The sequence below is a fragment of the Falco rusticolus genome, chromosome 2 (assembly GCF_015220075.1).
Source record: "Falco rusticolus isolate bFalRus1 chromosome 2, bFalRus1.pri, whole genome shotgun sequence".
Classification (NCBI taxonomy): domain Eukaryota; kingdom Metazoa; phylum Chordata; class Aves; order Falconiformes; family Falconidae; genus Falco; species Falco rusticolus.
Window position 1 is genome coordinate 8,775,021 of NC_051188.1, and position 20,988 is coordinate 8,796,008.

A 20,988-nucleotide genomic window follows, 5' to 3' on the forward strand; every position below is an offset into this window, starting at 1 on the left:
CTGCAATTAGGGTTTGTTTGGGGTTTGCTGTTTTTTGGTATTTTGTTTTGTTTGTGTTTTTTTTAATGTGCTCTATCACATGTTTCAACATTGACATTGAAACAATACACGCTTCTGGGACAGATTAGTGCTCAGATTAGCCAGAGTTGGAATGAATTGTGGTTTGGGAAGCACATGGGGCACCTGCTTGAAAAGCAGGGACTGCAAAAAAGCAGTGCCTGTTCTCAGCTGCCCTCAAAGGTCGTGCGAGTCGGGGCACCGGGGGTATGCTCCACAGCTGACCAGGTTCCACGCAAATAAAGGAAGCAAAAGTTTAGGGCACACAGATAAAACCAAAGTTCCTTCAAAGGGGTAGAGCATCAGAACAGTGTTCTCTTAAGTGCTTCTGGGATACTGCTGTTTGTGTCACCTTTCTTATTAGCCAAACAAGCCCCCGACACAAGGCCCAAGCTCCCCACTAGCACAAGCCAACGCCTCCTCAAATCAAAAGAATACGATAACTCAACAGTTGCTGTGAAACAACATTATTCACCAACAAGCTGGATCTCTTCTCTTGGGATCCCTTTAAAAAAATTGGAAAGTGTCTCTTGTCGTTCCTGAGAACTGAATGCCTGCTCACATCCTACATGTGAATATACGTTTAAAAAAACTCCATAGCTGTCAGTGAGCAACTGGAGCATCGTTGTGAGGCAGTCAGCTGTACTGCGATGTCATGGGCTGAGAATGTTCTCTTAATTGTAACTGACACACATAATTATACAACCGATCTGTGTGAACATGAGGTTGCCAAGGAACTTAACATTTCGCTTCTCCCCAGACTGGCGTCTGCAGAGATACCATCGCACTGAATGAAATATATTAAGACTTAATTGCTTCACGCAATGGGTCTCCAGGGAGAGCTAGATAAGTTTACTTAGAGAAAACTGGCATTGTTTGAAGAGACCCTCAACTCATTTTTCTCTTTCCTGGAGGAAGGAACACTAAAATGTAAGACTTTATTTAAAGCTATTAAATGCAGCAGAGTAAAGTAGTCTGCTGGAAATAGTAGGAGCACCTGAAGGGACAGGAATGGAGGCAGACAGACAACGACAATCGATGCAGAAGACCATACACAGTCTCCCAGCTCCCACTGATTCCTCTACTTCCAACAACGGCCTTGGGTAAAGCTTTTAAAAAATCAGAAATACTGACAGAACCACAGAATAATTCAGGTGGGAAGGGACCCAGGCAGGCCCAAATGCCTGCAAGGCAGAGTCAACTCTCAATTCAGACCAGGTTACAGATGGTAAAAAGAATGTTTTGAAATTATTATTAGACCATCAGATGACTTAAAGAATCATCCTTACTAATACCTCACTAAATCCTGTTCATCATGGGTAACTCTCAGTCCACTTGGTATTTGTTGGAGGACCTGATCCTTGGCTGACTTGTGCAGCATGTGGGAGAAACAGAAATCCCCAGGGCATAAAGACACAACCCTCGGCAAGCTCTTCCTTCACGATGCTGAACTCGGAAAGAAGACATCTCACTGACATCCTGGGTGCTTAAGTCAGCCCAGAATTTGGCCCCGGACCACCTTTCCTCCATCAGCTATAAGATGATGAAAAGAAACAACATCCCACAGCTGTGGGCTACAGTCCCTCAGCTTCTAAAGACCTCAGTATATTGCATCCTGCTTTTAAAAAAACAACAACAACAAAAAAAAGGAAGATAACATGTTTGGATATTTCACAGCTTTTAAAGCCTCCCAGGGCTTTCTTATTTTGGGCAGCACGGTTTATGGCTATTGTATCTGCAGCATGATCTTTTTGCTGTTTATTCTTTAAGGCTTTTTTTTTTCCCCGTCCCCTGGAGACAGGTTGTGTAACCATCTCCCTACTCTACTCCCAACATTTACACGGCAACGCTTACACACGATCAGTCCTTCATGGGACAGCAGTCAGATCATTGGGGTGTCGTCCTTTTCTCATACCACGGTCTCGTTCCCTTTCCCAGGTTTCACCCAACCATCTGCTCTCTTCTCCCGTTTCACTTTCCCTGAGTTCACCAGTCTGTTTGAGCACCTCTGCCACGTGTGCAGAGTTTTGGCTGACCAGATCCACATACCTGATGTAATACCCACTAGGAGGGACATGAAGATTTTAAGCATCTCCACTGCCATATTGGAATCATCTGCCGAATAGCGGAAAACGGCCCAGTTGGAGATTTCGTAGAAATAACAGGCAATGACACACGTTGCTGGGACGGTGTACAGCACTGAAAAGACACCGATTTTGACCATCAGCCTTTCCAGTTTGTCAGTTTTAGTTCCATCTTTCTGGAGATTAGACCTGATTTTAAATAAGGCCACGAGTCCCGCTGCAATGAATAAAGTCCCGATGACCAGGTAGGTAAAAAGCGGAGCGACGACAAAGCCCGTCAGCGCATCTAGGTTCTGGTTCCCGACGTAGCACAGACCGGTGAGCTCATCTGCATCTACTAGTCTCATAATCAAAATGACGATGGTCTTCACCGCGGGGATAGCCCAGGCTGCGATATGGAAATAAGAGCTGTGCATCTCTATGGCTTCGTGGCCCCACTTGAGTCCTGCGGCCAGAAACCACGTCAGTGTCAGAATAACCCACCAGATGGAGCTAGCCATCCCGAAAAAATACATCAGCAAGAAAATTATAGCACATCCTGTGTTCTTAAGACCTTCTTGGATAAGAACAGGTTCTGCTGCCTCTTCAAAATCACAGGATATCCTTTCCCGGCCCACAGTTAGCCTCACAATATAAGCAATGCTATAAATATTGTAGCACATGCTCAAAAATATGATTGGGCGCTCCGGGTAGGAAAATCTGGATGAATCAATCAGGAAGGTCAGGACTGTGAAGGCAGTCGAGATGAAGCACAGACTGGCCCACACGGCCATCCAGATATCCGTGAACTCCTTAGTTGACCTGCTGTAGAGACCAGCGTCGTAGCCGCATTTCAGGACACAGGTCAAGCTCCTCTTCACCCAGATGTACTGATCCGAGTTAGATCCCATGCTGTGGCACTCTTCTCCCGGCTGCAAGGAGGTCTTGCTATGAAGGGGAACCTCTTCGTCTCCTGGGCCCTCCATGCACATGTGGTTGTGATCATTCTGGGGTGGGAACTTGCTGCAGTTTAGACTGTCTGGCCAGGCAAAGCCGAATTCTTTTAAAACGGGTTCGCATCGTCTTTTGACAGAGAGGCACATGCCACCGCAGGGACCGATGGGGATGTTAATCTTCTCTGTGCACATCGGGACATAGACGGAACAAAGGAAGAACTGGAAGAGAGGAACAGAAATCACAAGTGAGTTAGGGGAAAATTAAACAGGTCGATATACAACAAGTTTTCTTCTTTTGCCTTTTTAGCAGTAATAGTTGGTCTTTTGCCTTAAAAAACAGGAAGCAGCATAAAACAAATAAACCAAGAACAATAAAAACAAAGGGGGGGGGGGGGGGGAATCACTAACAATGTTGTCTTCTTTCAGTTCAAATGTGGTCCGAAGCCAAAGCCTGAACATTTTACTCCCTTGATCAGCTCCATGTAAATTTATCCCATCAGTTTCAATAACGCGAGTGGGATTTAGGCAGCTCTAAACCTCAAGGGTGCAATTTAGGAAAGAAAAAAAAAAAACCCAACCAACCAACCAATGAAAGCGGTTTCAACAAATAGATATATTTGTTCTAGGCACTGCCTGGATATTACAGCTCGCAAACACACGGAAGAAAAGGCACGTATCGAATCACTTTGGTGTGCCATCCTCCTAGAGGAATGCCTTTTGCTTTTACCGTAAGGTCACGCACCTAGTTACAACGTTCATAAAAACCTCGTTTTCTGGGGTTCGAATAATCGCAGCTCTGCGAGGCGGTGAGGCAGGAGGGCTGGGGCGCCGGCTCGGGACCTCCACCCCAGGAAAGGAGCTGGGGTTGGTGCCTGACGGAGCCCACGGCTTCGTGGGGAGGCGGTGGGGAGCGCAGGGACCCTGCCGGGGAGAGAAGCCCCCGCGGTGCGACCCGCGGGCGGCCCGGGGCAGGCGGCAGCTGCCGGCAGCGGCCCCGCCGCTCTCTCCCTCCCCAGGGGCGCAGCAGAACCGGCGGGCAGCTCCCGGCCAGGACCGGGCAACCGGAGCGGGCAGCCGGGCCACCGCCTGCCCCGCAGCCCCCCGCACCGCCCCCCGCGGGGAGCCGCGTCGCGGGGCTGAGCCCAGGGGATGGGGACGAGGGGATGGGGATGGGGGATGGCAGCCCCCCGCCCGTCCCCGCACGACGGGGGCCCCGACCCACCTGGAGCTGGCTGGAGCAGCCGTACTGGATGAGGGGGGTGAAGGTGGTGAGCTGCAGCTCCGCGTCCGCCTGCAGCTCGTGTCCCACCAGGTTGGGCATCTTGGTGACATTGTAGCCCAGGTTCTGGCACATGGCGATGCGGATGGCGTCGCAACGCCGCTCCTCCTCGTCGCCGAAGCCCCGCGCCCCGCCGAGCAGCCCCGCCAGCAGCACGGCCAGCAGCCGGGCACGGCCGGCCGCCCCCCCGCCGCCCCCCGCCATGGCCCGAGCAGCGGCCCACCTGCCCCGGCCCCGGCCCCGGCCTCGGCCCCGGCCCCGGCCCCGGCCGCGCCGTGCCGCACGGGCCGGCTCCAACGGGGAGGGGCCGGGGGCGGCTCCGCTATTAAACAGCTTCGCCGAGAAACTGCCCAGGGGAGGGCCGGCACCTCCCCGCGCCCTCCCCGCCTCGCCGCCCCCGCCCCGGGGAGCCCGCCCCGCCGGGGGTCCCCCCGCTCCCCGGGCAGCCCCGGCCCGCCCCCCGCCCCGCGACGCGCCGTCCCCCCTGCACCCTCCGGTTCTCCTCCCTGGGGCCGCCCTACCTGCAGCCCCCCGCCGCGTCCCCCAGAGACACGCCGGGGAGCCCAGTCCGTGCCCCCCACGCCACCACCCCCTTCCCTCCATGGTCACTGTCCCCACCATCCCCCCCCCCCCCCCCCCCAGCTGGCTCCGGGGCTTCCCCCAGTCCAGCTCCCAAGGACAGGCTGGGCTGAGCCCCCCAAGCCCTGCCCTCACTTCTGGCCTGTCTCTGCTCAACTGGGGGTGCCCAGCTCCCCCCTTACTGGGTTAGGGCTGTTTGGGTGCTCCCCCCCCCCTCCCCCCAGCCCCCTGATGCTACTTCTGGGCTCTAAGCGTTGTTCGAGTTTTCACTGGGGCCAAGAAATCCGGAGGGCACAGCTAGGTACCCCTGGCATTCATGTAAATCTCCCTAAAATAAATGTGGACGCAACATTCGTGAATTGGGGGGGGCTGGGTGATTAAGCAGATCTTTAACGTGTCAGCGGGAAGGAGGGATTAAGCGTTCAAGTTCTCTTGGTATTATTTACACCTGTAATAAAATCTGGTTGGGCTGGTTGCGCCTTTAGCACAAATATGTCATCTATTAATGAACTGTTTGTAAAGCCCTTCGAAAATGTTTGTCAAGCCCCGGGTTGGTGACCTCTTACTGTGTGTGTGCATGGCTTGTGGCATGTGCGTGTGCCCCCCGAGCATGCCCACCGCCAGCGGCTCCCGCTCCGTCCTGCTCCGCGGCCCTCCCTTCTCCCCGACAGCCCCCGGCGGCATCGGGGCGCTGAGGCGAAGGCGAACAGGCTAAGGCAGCTCTTCCCTACGGCTCTTTGCCAGGCATGGGATCGTAAAGGACAGCGAGACCCCCGCTGTGAAGGGCTCTGTGCTCAGTCACTGCAGGTTCCCCCTCCATGGCTCCATCGGGTTTTTGTCACCTCTGCAATGCGGGCAGCGCGTGTGTGAGCTGTCCCCCGATGCTGTAGGGACCGACGGGCTCTACGTCGGCTTTCCCCTAGCGTGATGGCTCATGCTTGAATTGAGGTTTCATGAGCATAGATGTTTACATAGCTCTCATCACCGTAACACTTTACAGCTAGCTCAAATAAATCCTGCCGCTAACCTCACCAAATCCCGGTGAAGCAGACAAGTAATATTTTTAAACGCATTTAACTTTTTAAACGCAGAGGCAGACAGTGCTACAGTCCCAAGGTCAGGCAAGGAGTCTCCGATGGAGTCAGCAGCTCAACTGTATCTTGCAAGGCCCGTGTTTACTCACAAGCACTGCCGTCTGTAACCAGCGGCGCTCAGCTGCTAATCTGGGCGGGCGATAACGCTGTGAATGCACACGGTGTGCTGCACACGTCTGCCAGGCTGCTCCCAGACCCCTCGAGTTTCCCACCTACATCCGACAAGCGCGGAGAATGGGTGATGGGTGCTCTCGGTACAGGCAAACACCTGAAAGCAGGAGGCAGAGACTCTCCACGGGAGAAGTTTTCAGGGTTTGTTTTTTTGGTACGAATTAGGTAGGGAAGAAGACCAGAGGGAGGATCATAGCATAACCTTAAAAACAATACATCTTTGTCTTAGTATATAAAAAACCTTTTCCTTTGCAGTCTCCTGCTGCAGTTAGGCACCGAAGCAGAGTTTGCTGCTACCGGCATATGGCCTTTGCCCTATTCCCATGAAAAAATTCACCTCCTGCATGTTCAGAAGTTGTGCAGCAAAACCCTCTGCCCATGGACCTGGTCCCCAGAGTCCGTAAAGGGGCAGGGGGACATTTTGCAGCTACAGCGTAGCATGGATACAAGTACTTTTTCAGAAGAAGAACTTCCCCACCCCCCCAAAAAACCCTCCCACGATTGCCTTTTCTTTGAGAACACAAAATAAATATTAGAAAGTGCTACACTGCTGTGTTTGCTTTGGAAAGTCTTTTAGATAACGGGAATTGGTTTTCAAAACAGGAACACTGGGAAAGGCGGTGGCAAATCATATGAGAGGTCAGAGTTGAAAAAAATGGTAATTACCCAGCTTTGAACCTTATGCATATATTAACAGTGGTTGAATGTCACCATGATAAGCAAGTACATTATAGTTTCTTTAAACAGATCGAAGTGAGAACCCTCCCAGATAGTGGGTTTATAGTTTCTTAGATGACTGGGCAGTGTGAGATGCACAAGCCGTGTTCCTTCCTAGGTTATTGCCTGACTGACAGCATTTTATTTTTTTGTAATAAATCTGATTTTGAGGTTGCTTTTGTTAAAGGATAAGCAGCCACCCTGATAATAAGTATTTATTGTGGCCGCCAATAATTACATTTGGTTTCTAGTCTGAGTTATCTTCAGCTTCCAGCCACTGACTTTTGTTCTCTCTTTGCTGGCCAGGTTGAGAAGTCATTGCTGAGATTATCCCCGTAGGTAATGTCAGGCTGTGATTAAGTCACCCTTTGACCCTTCTGTAGTAAGCAAAATAGATTGAACTTCCTGAGTTTCTTACTGTAAGGCGTCTTTTCCAATTCTTTAATCATACTTTGGATTTTTAAGGAGAAAGATCTGACCCTGCTCTTTGGAAAGCACTTGCCGCCCAAACCATCCTTTTACTTAATGTATATGTCCATTAAGTCTTAATGGATATGTCTGAATTAGTAGCCTGCGCACCCCAGGACCTGCTAGAGTCGGCTAGGATAGGGAGGCACTTGCAGAAGGCAACTCACGTAGTAGGAATTACATTAATATAAAACGCTACTTTAATTTATTATCATCTTGTTATTACTATTTCCCCTTTAAATTTGTAGGGGGGGATGTTCATAACTATTTAAGTTATGGGCATATTTTTACCCTAAAAAAAAAAAAAAAATGCTTACCAGCATCTCTCAGAGTCTTCCATCATCTTGCAGCATATCTGAGAAGGTTCAGAACTCTTCTTTGAACATTTTCAATGCATCAGCGTTTGCCTGAACTGTAGTATTAGAACATGGCTCAGCTTTCCAGTAGGAGTGACACTTGTGTCGAACGTGCAGGTAAAATACCCTCCAGTCCTACACAAGATCACCCTGCTCAGACCTCCAAGAACACGATCTACCTCACAGCATCACACTGAGAGGCAGGACTGATGCCTGGTGGGCAGATCTAAGATGCCTTGGGCGACCTGTTGATTTTTTTTAAAAGCAGACAACGCAGTAGGATGTGATTATTTTAACCAAATGTAGATGTCAGGTTTTGGTCAGATGAATTTCACTCTAAAAATGCCTCTGCCTCTCAAGTGACTGTAGAGGGAACCTAGCCCAGAGGTGAAAGCTCACCAAGAGGTGTCTAACGCTGGAGGAGAGCAGTCCCTGCCTTCCTGCCAGTCTCCTGGGACTCGGTGATGGAGGAGATTGATATCCCAGAGAGTTCTTTTGAAGATCTAGGACACAAGTTATCTAAACATGCAGGGTGTTTAAAACATGTAACTTGTAGAGCTGTTTTGGGACACTGAAATGGTAGAATGTATTAATTACTATTAGTTAGCTCTATCATGCAACTCCTATATATTTTCCAGTGTACCACAAAAATATCTGTTGGACACTTCTGACATCTGTTTTGTTTAGTGAGAATTCCACAACTTCCATCCAGTAACGGACTAGCACCATTAGTGACTTCCTCTTGGTCTCAGTTTACATAAAACACTGTTGTCTTTGACCGTCTGTCCATTTGTTTTTGGGTTTTGCTTATTTTATCACACTTTTGTCGTTCCTTTTGGATTTATATTCCTTCAGATCAATGTCTCCTTTCTACTGTTTGACATTTATGCTTGAACGTAATTAACTTCATAATTTTTAGAATTTTATTAAAGATTTTTTCTTTAATTTTTCCATCTATAAAGTGAACTGATTTTTTTAATCAAGACAGATCACTTTATTTAGTGATGGCTTTTCAAGCATCTAGTAATCTATTTCAAATGGATTCCTAATTGCTACTCACATGCTTGATAGAAATTCTCTCCCCTACTTACTTCTGTAGTTTGTGAGGCTGACACTTTTAAAGCAGGAAATATGTCTGTTCCCAGGTTTGCATTTATCCTGCTTTATTGAACCATTCTAATCAGCATTTCAACTGTGCAGTAAGAAAAGTTCAGAAAAGAAAAAGGTTGTTTTGTCGTGACACTTCAAGTGAACATGGCTCTACCTGACTCAGGGAAAAAAAACCACTAGTGCAGTGAGCTGCACGTGCATTTATGAATATATACACACATATACAAATACATATATATGTGAGTCCTTTATACATAGAAACTTCATATATAATACCAGTGCACAAGGTAGCACACAGAGTGACACTGATGTTGAATCAATCAACATTGATCTCAGTGGGGCAGGATGTGTCCCAGACCTTAGAATAAAGTATATAGTATGTGCAAATGTACCTGCCATGGTGCATTGCAGCATCCATCTGGGCCTGATCCCATGGGATTTGATGCTGATGCTCTCAGGATGCTTTGTTTAGGTTTCTACCTCTGGTTCTCCCTGTGAGCCAGCTTGCTTGGCAAAGGGAGACCCAGGAGGTACCAGCAGTGGTGTCCATGGGGCAAGACCCCTGACATGCTGCCAGTCTCTGCTTCCATCCAGACACGCCGGTAACTTCCTTCAATGTACTTTGGTGCAGCTAAGCTGTGACACATAGATCCCATATCTGGATTCACGTGTGTAATTCCTTGCATGCCAACACAGGTCAATAGTTGCTCCATGACCCCTGAAAGTCAATATTTTGGTCTGCACAGAGACCTCAGAATTTGGTTTTACAGCACTGTAAACAGGAAATTTCAGTGCTACTCAATATATGCACCATTTTGAGAAATCCTTTGCATTTAGATAGCATCAAAATGTTTGACAACACAAGATTTTTCTGATTATGTGTGTGGGTTAGGAATCCGGCATGCACAGATGTATCACGCACAATGTTCCATGGGGCACTGAGGGCTTCATCTACTTGTCAGTATTTTTTTCACAGAGGTGTTTCTCTTTCTAGGCTCCAGAATAACTTTAATTCTTTTTTTTAACAGCTCTCCCAAAGCCCCTTTCCTCAGATAATTCGGAGATTGATATACCTCTCCAGCCAGATGAGCAGAACAGACAAGAAGTTGCAAGGCAAAGTCACTGTCAGGATCCGGTGAGACAAAAACGTGCACAAGGGTTTTTTCAGAGTGTAGCTATATTTATAAACTGTACTAAAACACAAACCCATCCAAAACAACCAGCCCTCTTCCCTTGCCTGATTTTGCCAGACTTTTCGGGAAAGCTCTGCTGCAGAGACCCAGCATGCCCAAGTGCAAGAAAATCTATTCCTTTTGGGAAAACTATTAGACTGTTTTGAAAATCAGACCCACAGCAGAGGCAAAATTCAGCCTGAACTTTGGAGTCAGTGCTTCTGTCTCCCAAAATTACTTTCAGTTTGAACTGCTACTCATAGCTTCTATAAAGCTCAGCGATTCGCATTGTGGCTTGAAATTTCCCACACTTGACCTTAGCCCAAGGGATTTATATTTTTTTTTCTGGAAAATTATGAGCAGTTTTCTCCTCAGAAAATTATTCAAAGGCCCTTTTTTTTTAATGCTCAGATAACTCCAAAACAGCTTGGTTTTATAACTTCAGATTTGGCATATGCAGAGTGCAATCCTGAAGGAGGAATGCACTTTTTGTCTCGTTTGAAGAAATTTCATTTCGCAATAGTGAATTAGCCTGAAAGTTTTGGAAATAATAGACTGATCGTTCACAGGGCGTGATTTAACCGTGGTAGAAAATGACAGGCTGAGCTCTTTTTCTCTGAGAGGTCACGAGTCTTGCTTTATAAATACGGCTTAGTTTCCTTTTTGCAGAGTCATCTTCCCACTAAATCTTTCAGCGTCCTGTTTTGCTTTAACTCTATGGCAGCATCGGAGGTTGTTTCCCGTATATTTGCTTTCCATAAGCGACTTTGTTCTTGGCTTTTGGTGGCCTTTTGCTTGTTCTATACAGCAAATTTTGCTGGGCATGATTTAAGAAGGACTCTTTCTGCCTTGCATGGCATGCTGAGTTAAACTACTGCTCCTCACTCTTTCACAGGTTGCACCCAGTCCCGGTCCTCACACCCAGCTGTCGCCCACATCACACAAACCTGCTCATGGACACAGGGGATAGATTTTTTTGAAAGCATCCTACAGTGCTTTCTCCTCAAACGGATTACCCCAGAAGTAAATACGCAGCTTTAAAACATTTTAAATAATTGATTTATTGCCAAAGAAGTACACACCAAGTTTAAAAGCACGGGAATTAATTAATTAATTAAATCGGTTAGGTTTTTTAGCTTCGGAAATTAAGATAAGCTGAGATATAAATCCCTCAAAATAAAGAGCTAAGAAGGTGGAATTGCCGATACACTTTGCCTGGTTTGCACTTCTCCAGCAGCACCGCGACGGGCTGGTTTAATCAATCAGTTATTGCAGGGCTGAGGTTGATCTGTGTCATTGGAGCAGCGCAGAGCTGTCAAGCGTGCTGATGAATCTGGCCACAAATCTTAAAATGTACTATTGTCCCCCATTAGAAAGCCTGTGTGAGCTGATACGCTGTGTTTAATTACGTATCAGCCAGTATTGACTTGCAGGGCACGGCTGGAAAAGAACCTTCTTTGTATGGTGTTGGGCAGGCGGTGGGTCATTCTCCTGGGAAGGAGAGTCGGCATCTGCCAGGAGGTGAAGTTCGCGGCATTCACACCGCTTTTGTGGCGCCTGTGAATGCACAAAGGGGGACTGGGAAACCTGTCCCCTTGCTGATAGGGGCTGTTGGCACGAGTCGCATGAGGAGCCGCCTCACGTGCCGGTCAAGTGGCTTTAAGTTATACGCACAACAGCCTTCAGGTTGTTACAGAATCGCAGAGGAGTTTAAATAGGCAGCAATACTTGACTCTCCCAGTTCCAGCTGGCCTGCCCAGTTTGCAGTGGCACTATTCTTCGCTTTACGGGCCATTTAAAATAGTCCCTGAGTGCTAATTATTTCCAAATTCCAGTCTCCTCTGCAATTTTTCTGATTTTTTTTTTTTTTTTTTGACTTATTAACTGTTATTTTCTCTTTACATGATCACAAGACACACTCCATTTGGGAGCTGGTATAATTATTTCATCGAAGGAGATGAGTTTTTGCTAATAGATTTACACATATAGCATGGATGTAATTGCAAATGATATCTGTTTTACTCTACTCCCTCTTCCAGTATAGTTTGTTCCCTTTTCTCACACAAAGCCACTCTTCCCTAGACCAGCTGTACATGACATTCGTAGTTTTGCTTTTTCTTTACCACTTCCTATACAGTTAAAACAACGCTACACTCATATGAAGATAAACACATAGACTTCATACCAGACAGTGAGAAGGACTGGTTTGGCAAGTCTTTGGCAAACAGGTTTCTTAATTTCTATCCAAGTTGGCAAATTAATCATATGGATTACTGTTCCACAGACTAAAGGACTTACAAAATTAGTCTGAGCATAGATAATGTCATTCACTCTTGTCCAGAAGGCTTTGCTGCCATTTCACCTTTACATTTTGTTCCTTACATGCGTACAGGTGACGATGTGGACTGCAACCCACCTTACCCTATGTGGACATATGCTCTTCCTCTAACTCCCTGGCAGGGTAGGTCCGGGTACTAATTGTTAGAAAGCTGACAAAATAAAACAAATAGCCATGTGATGACAAGGAGGGGTGGTGTGGCCACGAAAGAAAACAGATCAGCTTAGATTGGCTTCAACTGTCAAGGAACCGCACCCTTATTCTTTCCTACCAAGCTGATCCTCACGGTATTTTAGCACTGTACTGAGGTTTTGTTATCAATGGAACAAATGCAGAATTTTATTTTTATTATTGCTGGATCAAGCATTTGAGTATGTACTGATCTTTCATTCTTGAGCAGTATAATTTATATTTGGAGACTGACAATTTCTCTAGTTCCCCATAGACATATAGATGAACATAGAAAATTGCGAGAGCTTATGTGAATTCTGTTTTTCTCAGGCATTTTTATTCCTCAGAGAGACTTCCATGGGGCCAAATTACCATGAAAACTAGATTACCATGATATTTCAGTTCCTTACGGTAAAAGTTCATGTCATTCATTACTGTTGACAGTATACACGCATCCTTGGGGAACTATGAAAAATATAAAAAGAAAACTTCTAAAAATGTGCATAAAAAACATATGAAAAACACCATTTAACTTGAATATTCCCCGGGCAAAACTAAAGCCAATTCTTTTCCGAATACAAAAATTTCAGGCCACAGCTGGGCATAGCGCTGCATTGAAACGTAAGACTATTACTCAGTATATGACATAAGATCACTCCAGATAGAAGAAGAAAACAATTGGAAAGGAGATCAGCACACAAGCCCCTTTGCTCTGCCCACAAGGTGCAAAGCAGTGGGGAGTCAGGCTCCTGACGCAGACAAAGGGCACTGTGTCTTCTCTTCCAGTGCAGCCCGTGCCTGAGGCTGAGACCTAGACTGACCCCTCCTCATTTTAAGCTTGCAGGAAAAGCTCTCAAGAGTGCACTTCACCACCAGATCAAGACCACTGCAATGGAGGACAACCAATGAAAAGGCCATTGATGCTCTCCATGCTGTCCCAAACCCTGCCTCTCCTTTCTATGCATTCTTATCAATGTCTACAAATACCTTAAGGGCGAGTGGCAGGAGGAGGGGGCCAGGCTCTTTTCAGCGGTGCTCAGCGACAACGGGCACAAACTGCAATACAGGAGGTTCCATCTGAATATGAGGAAAAGCTTCTTTACCCTGAGGGTGGCGGAGCCCTGGCACAGGCTGCCCAGAGAGGCTGGGGAGTCTCCTGCTCCGGAGACATTCAGAACCCACCTGATGTGACTCTGCGCACCCTGCCCCAGGAGAACCTGCTTGAGCAGGGGGTGGGGCTAGGTGACCTCCAGACGTCCCTTCCAGCCCTGACCATCCTGTGATGTAGGAGTTGTGCAGCCAAGGGTGAGGTTTTTGGTAGGTTTTGCCATTGCTACGTGAGTCTGCCATTGAACACCACATAGTCAAGGCAGAGAGAGGCTACTCAAGAGTCCAGATCAGACCTAATGTGGCTGCACTGGAGATGCTCCACTCTCCCTCAACTGTCAAAAGAGCTTAGGATGTCTATCTCATTCTTTAGCTGCTCCAAGCAGTTGGGTAAAGTTAAGAGGAACTAACATAAGAGGGTGGAAGTTAAGGACGAATTTATGCAGGAACCCTTGGGCAAAGTGTATGACTGTGGAATAAATATTCTTGATTTCAGCCTGACTAGAGGATAATTTTAACACCTTTATTGTAAGACTGGCATATGAAACTGTAACACCATGCCACGCCAGCATCTGAATTATGAAAGGATGAACTGGGTCAGAAGTTCATCTTACCAATTTCAGTAAGAAAAAAGCCAGCATTTCCAGAGATCATTTGTTACGTAGACACATAGGAAAAGAGGATTTTAAATAGCCCTTCTAGAAAGTGGTACTGGTAAAAGATGGCTCTGGGGTTTATTTTCTTCAGCTAAAACAAACTGAGATGCTGGATGTTAAATGACATTTATTTTAAGATAACGAGCTGCTGCTAAGCCGTACTGCAAACTTGTACATCTCTTTTTTGGTGTCCTCAATAATTATAGCTCCTCCACACAGTGGTAAAAGCTGTATAGTCTTTCAACCTGGGCTATTCAGTTAACTTAAAATGTTGCTTCGTCACCTGAAAATATGCTTTGCTGCACTGCTTTTACATAAAATCTCCTTAAACAAATGGATGCAGTTCAGTGGGGGTGGGAGTGCTGGGAAGAGATATAACTTCTTGCGCACTTTGTGATTTCCCATGTCAAGTTTACTAAAGTTTCGGTATGAGGGAACTTATTTGAAATACGTCATTTGGGTTAATGCTGCTTCGTGGCATTGAGACATAAATTGCACATCCATGGACATCAGGTCATTAACCACCCTTAGCGCCTCATTTTTGGGGCACCATACTATCCCCGCCAGGGCTGTGTAAGTTCCCTTCGGGCTTTTGACCAAAGAGATCTGTGTAAAACATTACCTTTACATGCCTTCTCCAAAAGAAAAAAAAAAAAAAAAAGAAGCAAAATTCTTTTATTTTCTATAAATAGGATGTAAAAGGAAGGTGCTTTCCTGGTGTGGGAGGGGAATGTAAAATGATACCATGTCTGAGCAGTTACCTCATCTCCATGCACAGGCATACGCACATGCATACCGAGCTCCAGCCAATGCAGTAAGTTTTCCGCTCTCCGTCTTCAAAATCTTCCAATGTTAAAAACCACCACCAAAATATCAGGAGAAACCTTCTGAGAGTGACATATATCAGCCTGCAAAATGACCCCTCCCAGGGAGCGCTGAAAGCCCTATCATGTTATAAACAACAGTAATTCTTCATGCATGAGGTGCACAAAGCTGGACAAACATTAAATGGTCTGCGACACATGCTGCTGAGATGTTGCTGCTACGCAGAGGCATGGATGGGGATTTGGGCTTAGGGCCCAAAGATCACGCCTATTCCTAATAAAGAATTTACACTCAAGTTCATCTCTTCTAGCTGGGTACTCAGACACCAAGATAACTCCACAACATCTGCTTACAACTAGACAAAACACTGGAAGCTATTCTCTGGAAGATAATATTGCCAAGGCTAAAGAAATAAGCTATTACTTTAAGGCGGGGATTTTTTGGGGAGCTGCAAAGTTAGGTGTCCAACCTATACTGAAATCCAATGGGATCTGAACGTCTAACTCCCACAGGGTTCTCTGAAAATACTGACCTTGAGATGCTACATTTTTCTCTCAGCTGTGCCAGAGGTAGCATGAGGGAAATCTCCGCAGGAGATGTCTGTAAATGAGTTCAGAACTCACCCATAAAATGCTGACAAAGTAATCTGGAGCACACAGAGCCCTGCCTAGTGATGAGTATACCATTTCATTATTTCTGTGTTTATTAAATTTTTTTTCCCATGTGTTGTTTTTGGTTTATCGGCAGTTTTTATTTTGATTTGTGTTTTATTACAATTTACTTTCATTTGCTAGTTCTCAGTCGATTGACGGAGAACAAAAGAATGCACAGTGTAGAACAGTGAAATAATAGTGTTTATTTTCACAAGTTTGGACTGATCAAATAACTCACAAGTCCCAAAGTGGAACCATGCCTGAGGTAGGTTAGGTCATCTCGAGTGTGGGGAAACAAACAGAAATATCCCATTCTTCACTATTGTTTATTATATTTATGCCGCTTGGGAGTTTTAACAATACCACATATATAAAACATTTGTTCTTGCTTTCTGTGCTATTCAGAGTTTTCTCAAGCTTCTTTTTTTTTTTTTTTTTTTTTTTTTTTTTTTTGCTAGGGACACTGCAATGTTGTTACGCCTTAGTGACTTTCTCAACTGATGTAGCAGAAAAGAAACAGCCCCTAGGAATGAGCCAGAGGTACTGAAAAGGAGGTTTTGTTCTCTGAATGCTTCTGTGTTTAAAAATGGTTCTTTTGAGAGTTTTAACTAGCTCGCTTCAACTTCTTCCCTTGATTCTTTTCCACGTGCATTCAAAGCTCCATCCAGCAGAGAGAAACCAAAAGCAGTCTGCTCCGTTACTGTCTGCTCCGTTACTGTCTGTATCTTCGCAGTCCCGTCAAGTCCACCACTGATTTTGATACTGCCTTCATCTTTGACAGGTGGTCCAAACGAGGATGCCTAAAGCTACATCTGCCTGCCTAAACCCAGCATTTCAAAAGCTAAGGAATCATGGGTGCCTTGTTTCTTTCATTTGCAATTTGAAGCACTTTCAAGACACCTTGCAGCTGAAAATAAAGGCAAAGGGAGCAACTTGCCTCAAAGAGCATCCTCCAAGCCATTCACCTTCCTCACAGCTTTGGCTATCCATAGCCCTGCTGAGGACAATGTAGTTTATCAATGCAGCACCGCAGGATAACCTCAAACCACTGCCAGCCTGCTTGAAAAAACCTGCAAAACACAGCGATCCAGCAGCTGCTACTTAGCCTGCTGAATTCTACTGCTGCGACATCCAAGTGCTGGCAGCAGGAGTGATCAGCATCCTGAGGCTATTTCAGCATGAGCGTTTGAAAACTAAGTCGCTGAAATTTACTGTTCATTATTCCTCTGGAAAAATTCAGGCTGACATTGAAAGCCTTTTCAAAAGTCCTGAGGTCCTAGAAACTACCGTTACTTTTCAAAGTAGCTGCTGAGTGCTTGGTTGTTTTAGAACAACTGCATTTCGATCTGTGGCCTTAGCAGCCCGACTTGATGGACTGACAGTTTTATTACAGAAACTTTAAGTATGGTAGGAACTTCAAACCGAGAAAAATGGCTCCTTCTAAGTCTTAAGTTCATGAAACTATTCATGACTTCGAAAGAATGTTTGTGTTTGAAGCATAAATAATGTGGTAGTAATGACTTCAAATAACATGGAAATGGGTGAAGAGGAGGGGCAAACAAAATTTTTTTATTTGAGGATCTCATCATTCATTCCTGCCTCCTTTTTCTTTCCTATTTTCTGAAAGATTCTTTGCATCGATGCTGAAGAGCAGCCAACCACCGACTGCTGCTCCTGTGGGTAACGGCTGCCTGGTGGCAACCCCACTTACGGCCAGATCCTTCTATCGCATATTCATCTCAGATCTCATTCAAAATGCCCCCAAAAGAGCCAGAGCGTGAATTAGCAAACAGGTGGCATAGACAATAGCGGTCCAGAGCTCTACTGCACTTCTTGGACCTCTTGAGGAGTGGAGGCACCACTAACTGCCGCAGAGCCCAGCCAGCCCCCGTCCTTCCCATACCTAGGCAAGGGAACCCATGGTGGCCATCACCTCCACGTTTGAAGGCTGCTGCCCTCACCTGGTAGGCAGAAATGAAGGACACGGGAGCTCTATGGGACAGGTCTTTCCTGACCGCTGCATTTGATATACCTCGAGACAGGAGTATGGCAGAGGAAGGACGCTGTGACTGTAGAGCATGGGCAGACCCACCTTTTGGTAGCACACAGCTTTCCCACCAGAAAAGATTTTATTCCTCCTGGGTGGTGTAAAGGTGGGGCTGTAGCAGCTCCAGTCTAATGAAGGTAGGGAAGTAGCCTTTATTGTCTGGGTGAGGGAGTTTTAAGCCCAGGAGTACACTGGGGTCCCCAGATGATGCAAAATGTGATTTTGCATTCTTCCCAGCACTACAGAAAGCGCTTTCCTGGAAAGCAAGAAAGAAGCAGAGAAGCAGCAGGGTCACAGTTACTGTTCTGGCTGCTCTTGTAGTGTCCGCGTGCACTGCCTCTCACTGCTTTTCTAGCAAACCCAGTGGCTTAATTTAGCCTTTAAAGACCAATTCCGTCACCTGATTTAGAAAGAAGAAATCACTGTCTCCAGGAACAGCAGCACCATGGGCTAAATACAGCTCAAGTACAATTCTACTGACGCCAGTGGCATGAATATGGCTCAGCATGTCATCTCTTGGCTTGGCCTGCAGAATCAGCGTGGTGACCATTACGAATTTGCTATCTTGATGTAATCCTTGGTACCTCTGTAAGAAAGACTGCAACATCTTTCCCTGGAGAAAAATATACAGATTTGTATAAACTGGAGGATATTATTGTGCGTATTAAAATGTTCGCAGGGTATTATCCCACAGCCCATCCCATATTTATTTTGGAAACAATTACATCTGGAAAATGGGAAAACTTCCAGACAAGTCCTTTACCTTGAAATATCAGCAAACACAAGGGTATTTTGAGATTATTCCCTGCTAAGAAATGGAAAAGTAACATTCATGAATGTAAGCCAGAAGAGAATCCCTCTACAAATAATGCAAAATGGGTTATGTTTCAAAGTGTAAGTAGTTTGGGAGACAAGGGTAAAAAGTAGTTCTTAAAGGGTCCTTCTCTCCTTGGAGGAAAGTCAACGCAGCTCAGTTAATGGTCATTTGTTCCCATTCAATACAGCCATTTCATGCATTAGTGATATACAAGATTATGTACTGTACCTACCATTTGTCCCAGATTTTGAGAAGAAATGGAGACTGGAGCAACATCTCCAAGTTCCTATGCGGTTTACCGAAGGAAGCAGATGTCTGCGTGTACGCATTGCCTCCACTGACCTGAGCAGAAGGATGAATCTAATCCCTAGCTTTTTTAGCAGCAGAATATTTTTCAGTCTGGATTTCATAAACTTTATGATTGAGGCATAAGACAATTGCGCAGATGGCAGGAGAACAAACTGAAGGACAAAAACAATGAGAGTGGAAGAATGGAGAAAGAAGGAAATATAAGTGAATGCAAAAAAATCCTTCTGCTGGAATGAGCAGTTCTTATCGGATAGCAGAAGCTACTTCCAGACGTGAAGTTCAGGCACCAAAAACTGCATGAGTAGAAGGGGAAGGCTGGATCACCTGTCCCAAGGGAGAAAACAACTACATGGCAAAAACCAGCACACAAATTGGAAAGCAGCATGAGGGAATCGAGAGGGCAAAGCATGATGTTTCTTCCAAGTTAAAATGTTTCCAGATTGTTCTGATACTTAAAAATGTTTAGAAGGAAGATCTTCCGATCCCAATGCAATTGAAAGGCAAAGCCTCCTGCAATGTGAAGTTGCCCATTTGGCTTTTTTCCTCAGTTTCTTTTTGTCTGCCTGGTTTTGTTCTAATACGTGAAACGCTCTGCCTTGGATTCTTCCCAGCTAGATCACCTCCTAACACCGATACCTGCCACTGCAAAGGCGAGAGAAAATCTTCATACCTCCCACTACTCTCATGGGCTGAGATGAGACACGTGACCTACTTGCAGATCCTAGATTTAGCAGATGCTGAAGATCTCAGTGGAAAATGTTCTCAGACTGAGGCCCACCAGAACCTGGAAAGACAGGCACTACTTCATTCAGCAACTGCTACCCAAGCCCTCTGGTTCCCTAATGTAACCAGTTATCATAGGTATAGGTGAACTGGAGGATTGCAGTGCTGTCCATCAGTTCAGGTCCCTTGTAAAGACTCAGTCTGGCCCTGGACATGTGCTGAAAGCTGCATTTTGTTAACCCACCTGCAAATGGGTACGTGAGCAACTGGAGCAGAGTCTAAATACAGTGAGACGCTGCCACATTGCTCCCTTCTGTGGCACAAGGCATGGAGGCTGGGATATCGTAGCTGTCTTAGTCTAACGAGGCTCATGTCTATCCAACATTTTCAGCAGCCTAAATTTTTATGCAGACACACTGATACTGCTACATCCATAAGGACCACGGAGTAAGCTGAGCACTCTCAACTTCCCCACCATTTGTGCTGCTTAGCAATTAGCTCACTCCCCGGCTTTGTTTTTGGGACTACTCTGAGTAACTGCCTCCGAGGCACCTAAATATTGAAAGGCAAGTCCTGAACAGCGTGTGCCACGTTACCTGGCTTTATACCACAGGATTCATCACTGCTGTTTAAGTAATGTTATAGACACAGCCTGCTACTCCTAGTACGCAGCCTTGCTCATGTGGCAAGGAGTGCTCCCAAAACCCCCAGGTACTTACAGGGGGCAAAAATAAAGGTCCTCGATGCTTTTTTAATTCATGTGAGTCCATCCTTTTGCAAGATTATTTTGTCCCAGTTCCAATCAAGGGTAAGTTTCTCCCAGGACAGAGTAGCCTGTGCTGACCACCAATGCCACTTGGGCTGTCAGCAGTACTCCCAGGCTGCTTTACCCCTACTTCTTCCCAGAATACGGTACTGCAACCCCATGGAAAAGGGCCCTGAGCAAGGTCAGGGCTGTGCTGCCTTCTTTATTAGTGCATCATCAGAGTCTTCCTCAGCTGACCCGACAGGAGAGGTGCCAAAGCCTCCAGTTCCGAGCGGGCAGCTATTCAGCCAGATCAGGGCTACAGCACAAATGAGGGAGGGATCCCGTTGGGTCCTTCTTTACCCATTTTCCCTAACTTGAGGAGGGCAGGTCCTCCAAAATTAGGACCGTCTGCAAAACCGTGTATCAGAAGTGAAATTATTAGCTTGTGAAATTATTAGCTTGTGCAATTATTAATCCTGTACATGCTCCCTGCCCACAAATACAAGGCAGCAAGCAAGCCTTAAGCCCAGAGTAGCATCAAAGCCAAAACATGCAAGCGAGAGAGCCAAAAT

General features: G+C 46.1%; 1 protein-coding gene and 3 long non-coding RNA genes across 4 annotated transcripts; 2 read left to right on the plus strand and 2 right to left on the minus strand.

Annotated features, from left to right (window-relative positions):
- Positions 1-981: 981 nt before the first annotated feature.
- On the minus strand, positions 982-4,546 carry FZD4 (frizzled class receptor 4). Its single transcript, XM_037377090.1, has 2 exons — positions 4,299-4,546; positions 982-3,295 (listed from the first exon to the last, which is right to left on the minus strand). The coding sequence occupies exons 1-2, from the start codon at positions 4,428-4,430 to the stop codon at positions 1,967-1,969; spliced, it is 1,461 nt and encodes a 486-aa protein (XP_037232987.1). The 5' UTR covers positions 4,431-4,546; the 3' UTR covers positions 982-1,966.
- Positions 3,242-12,762, plus strand: LOC119143144. Its single transcript, XR_005102592.1, has 3 exons — positions 3,242-3,321; positions 9,879-9,985; positions 12,415-12,762. It is a non-coding gene; the product is annotated as an uncharacterized LOC119143144 (long non-coding RNA).
- LOC119143145 lies at positions 5,216-9,545 on the minus strand. Its single transcript, XR_005102593.1, has 2 exons — positions 9,243-9,545; positions 5,216-7,796 (listed from the first exon to the last, which is right to left on the minus strand). It is a non-coding gene; the product is annotated as an uncharacterized LOC119143145 (long non-coding RNA).
- A 3,453-nt stretch (positions 12,763-16,215) lies between the features above and the next one.
- LOC119143890 lies at positions 16,216-20,423 on the plus strand. The gene is made up of 2 exons (XR_005102863.1): positions 16,216-16,312; positions 16,431-20,423. It is a non-coding gene; the product is annotated as an uncharacterized LOC119143890 (long non-coding RNA).
- The last annotated feature ends 565 nt before the right edge of the window (positions 20,424-20,988 follow it).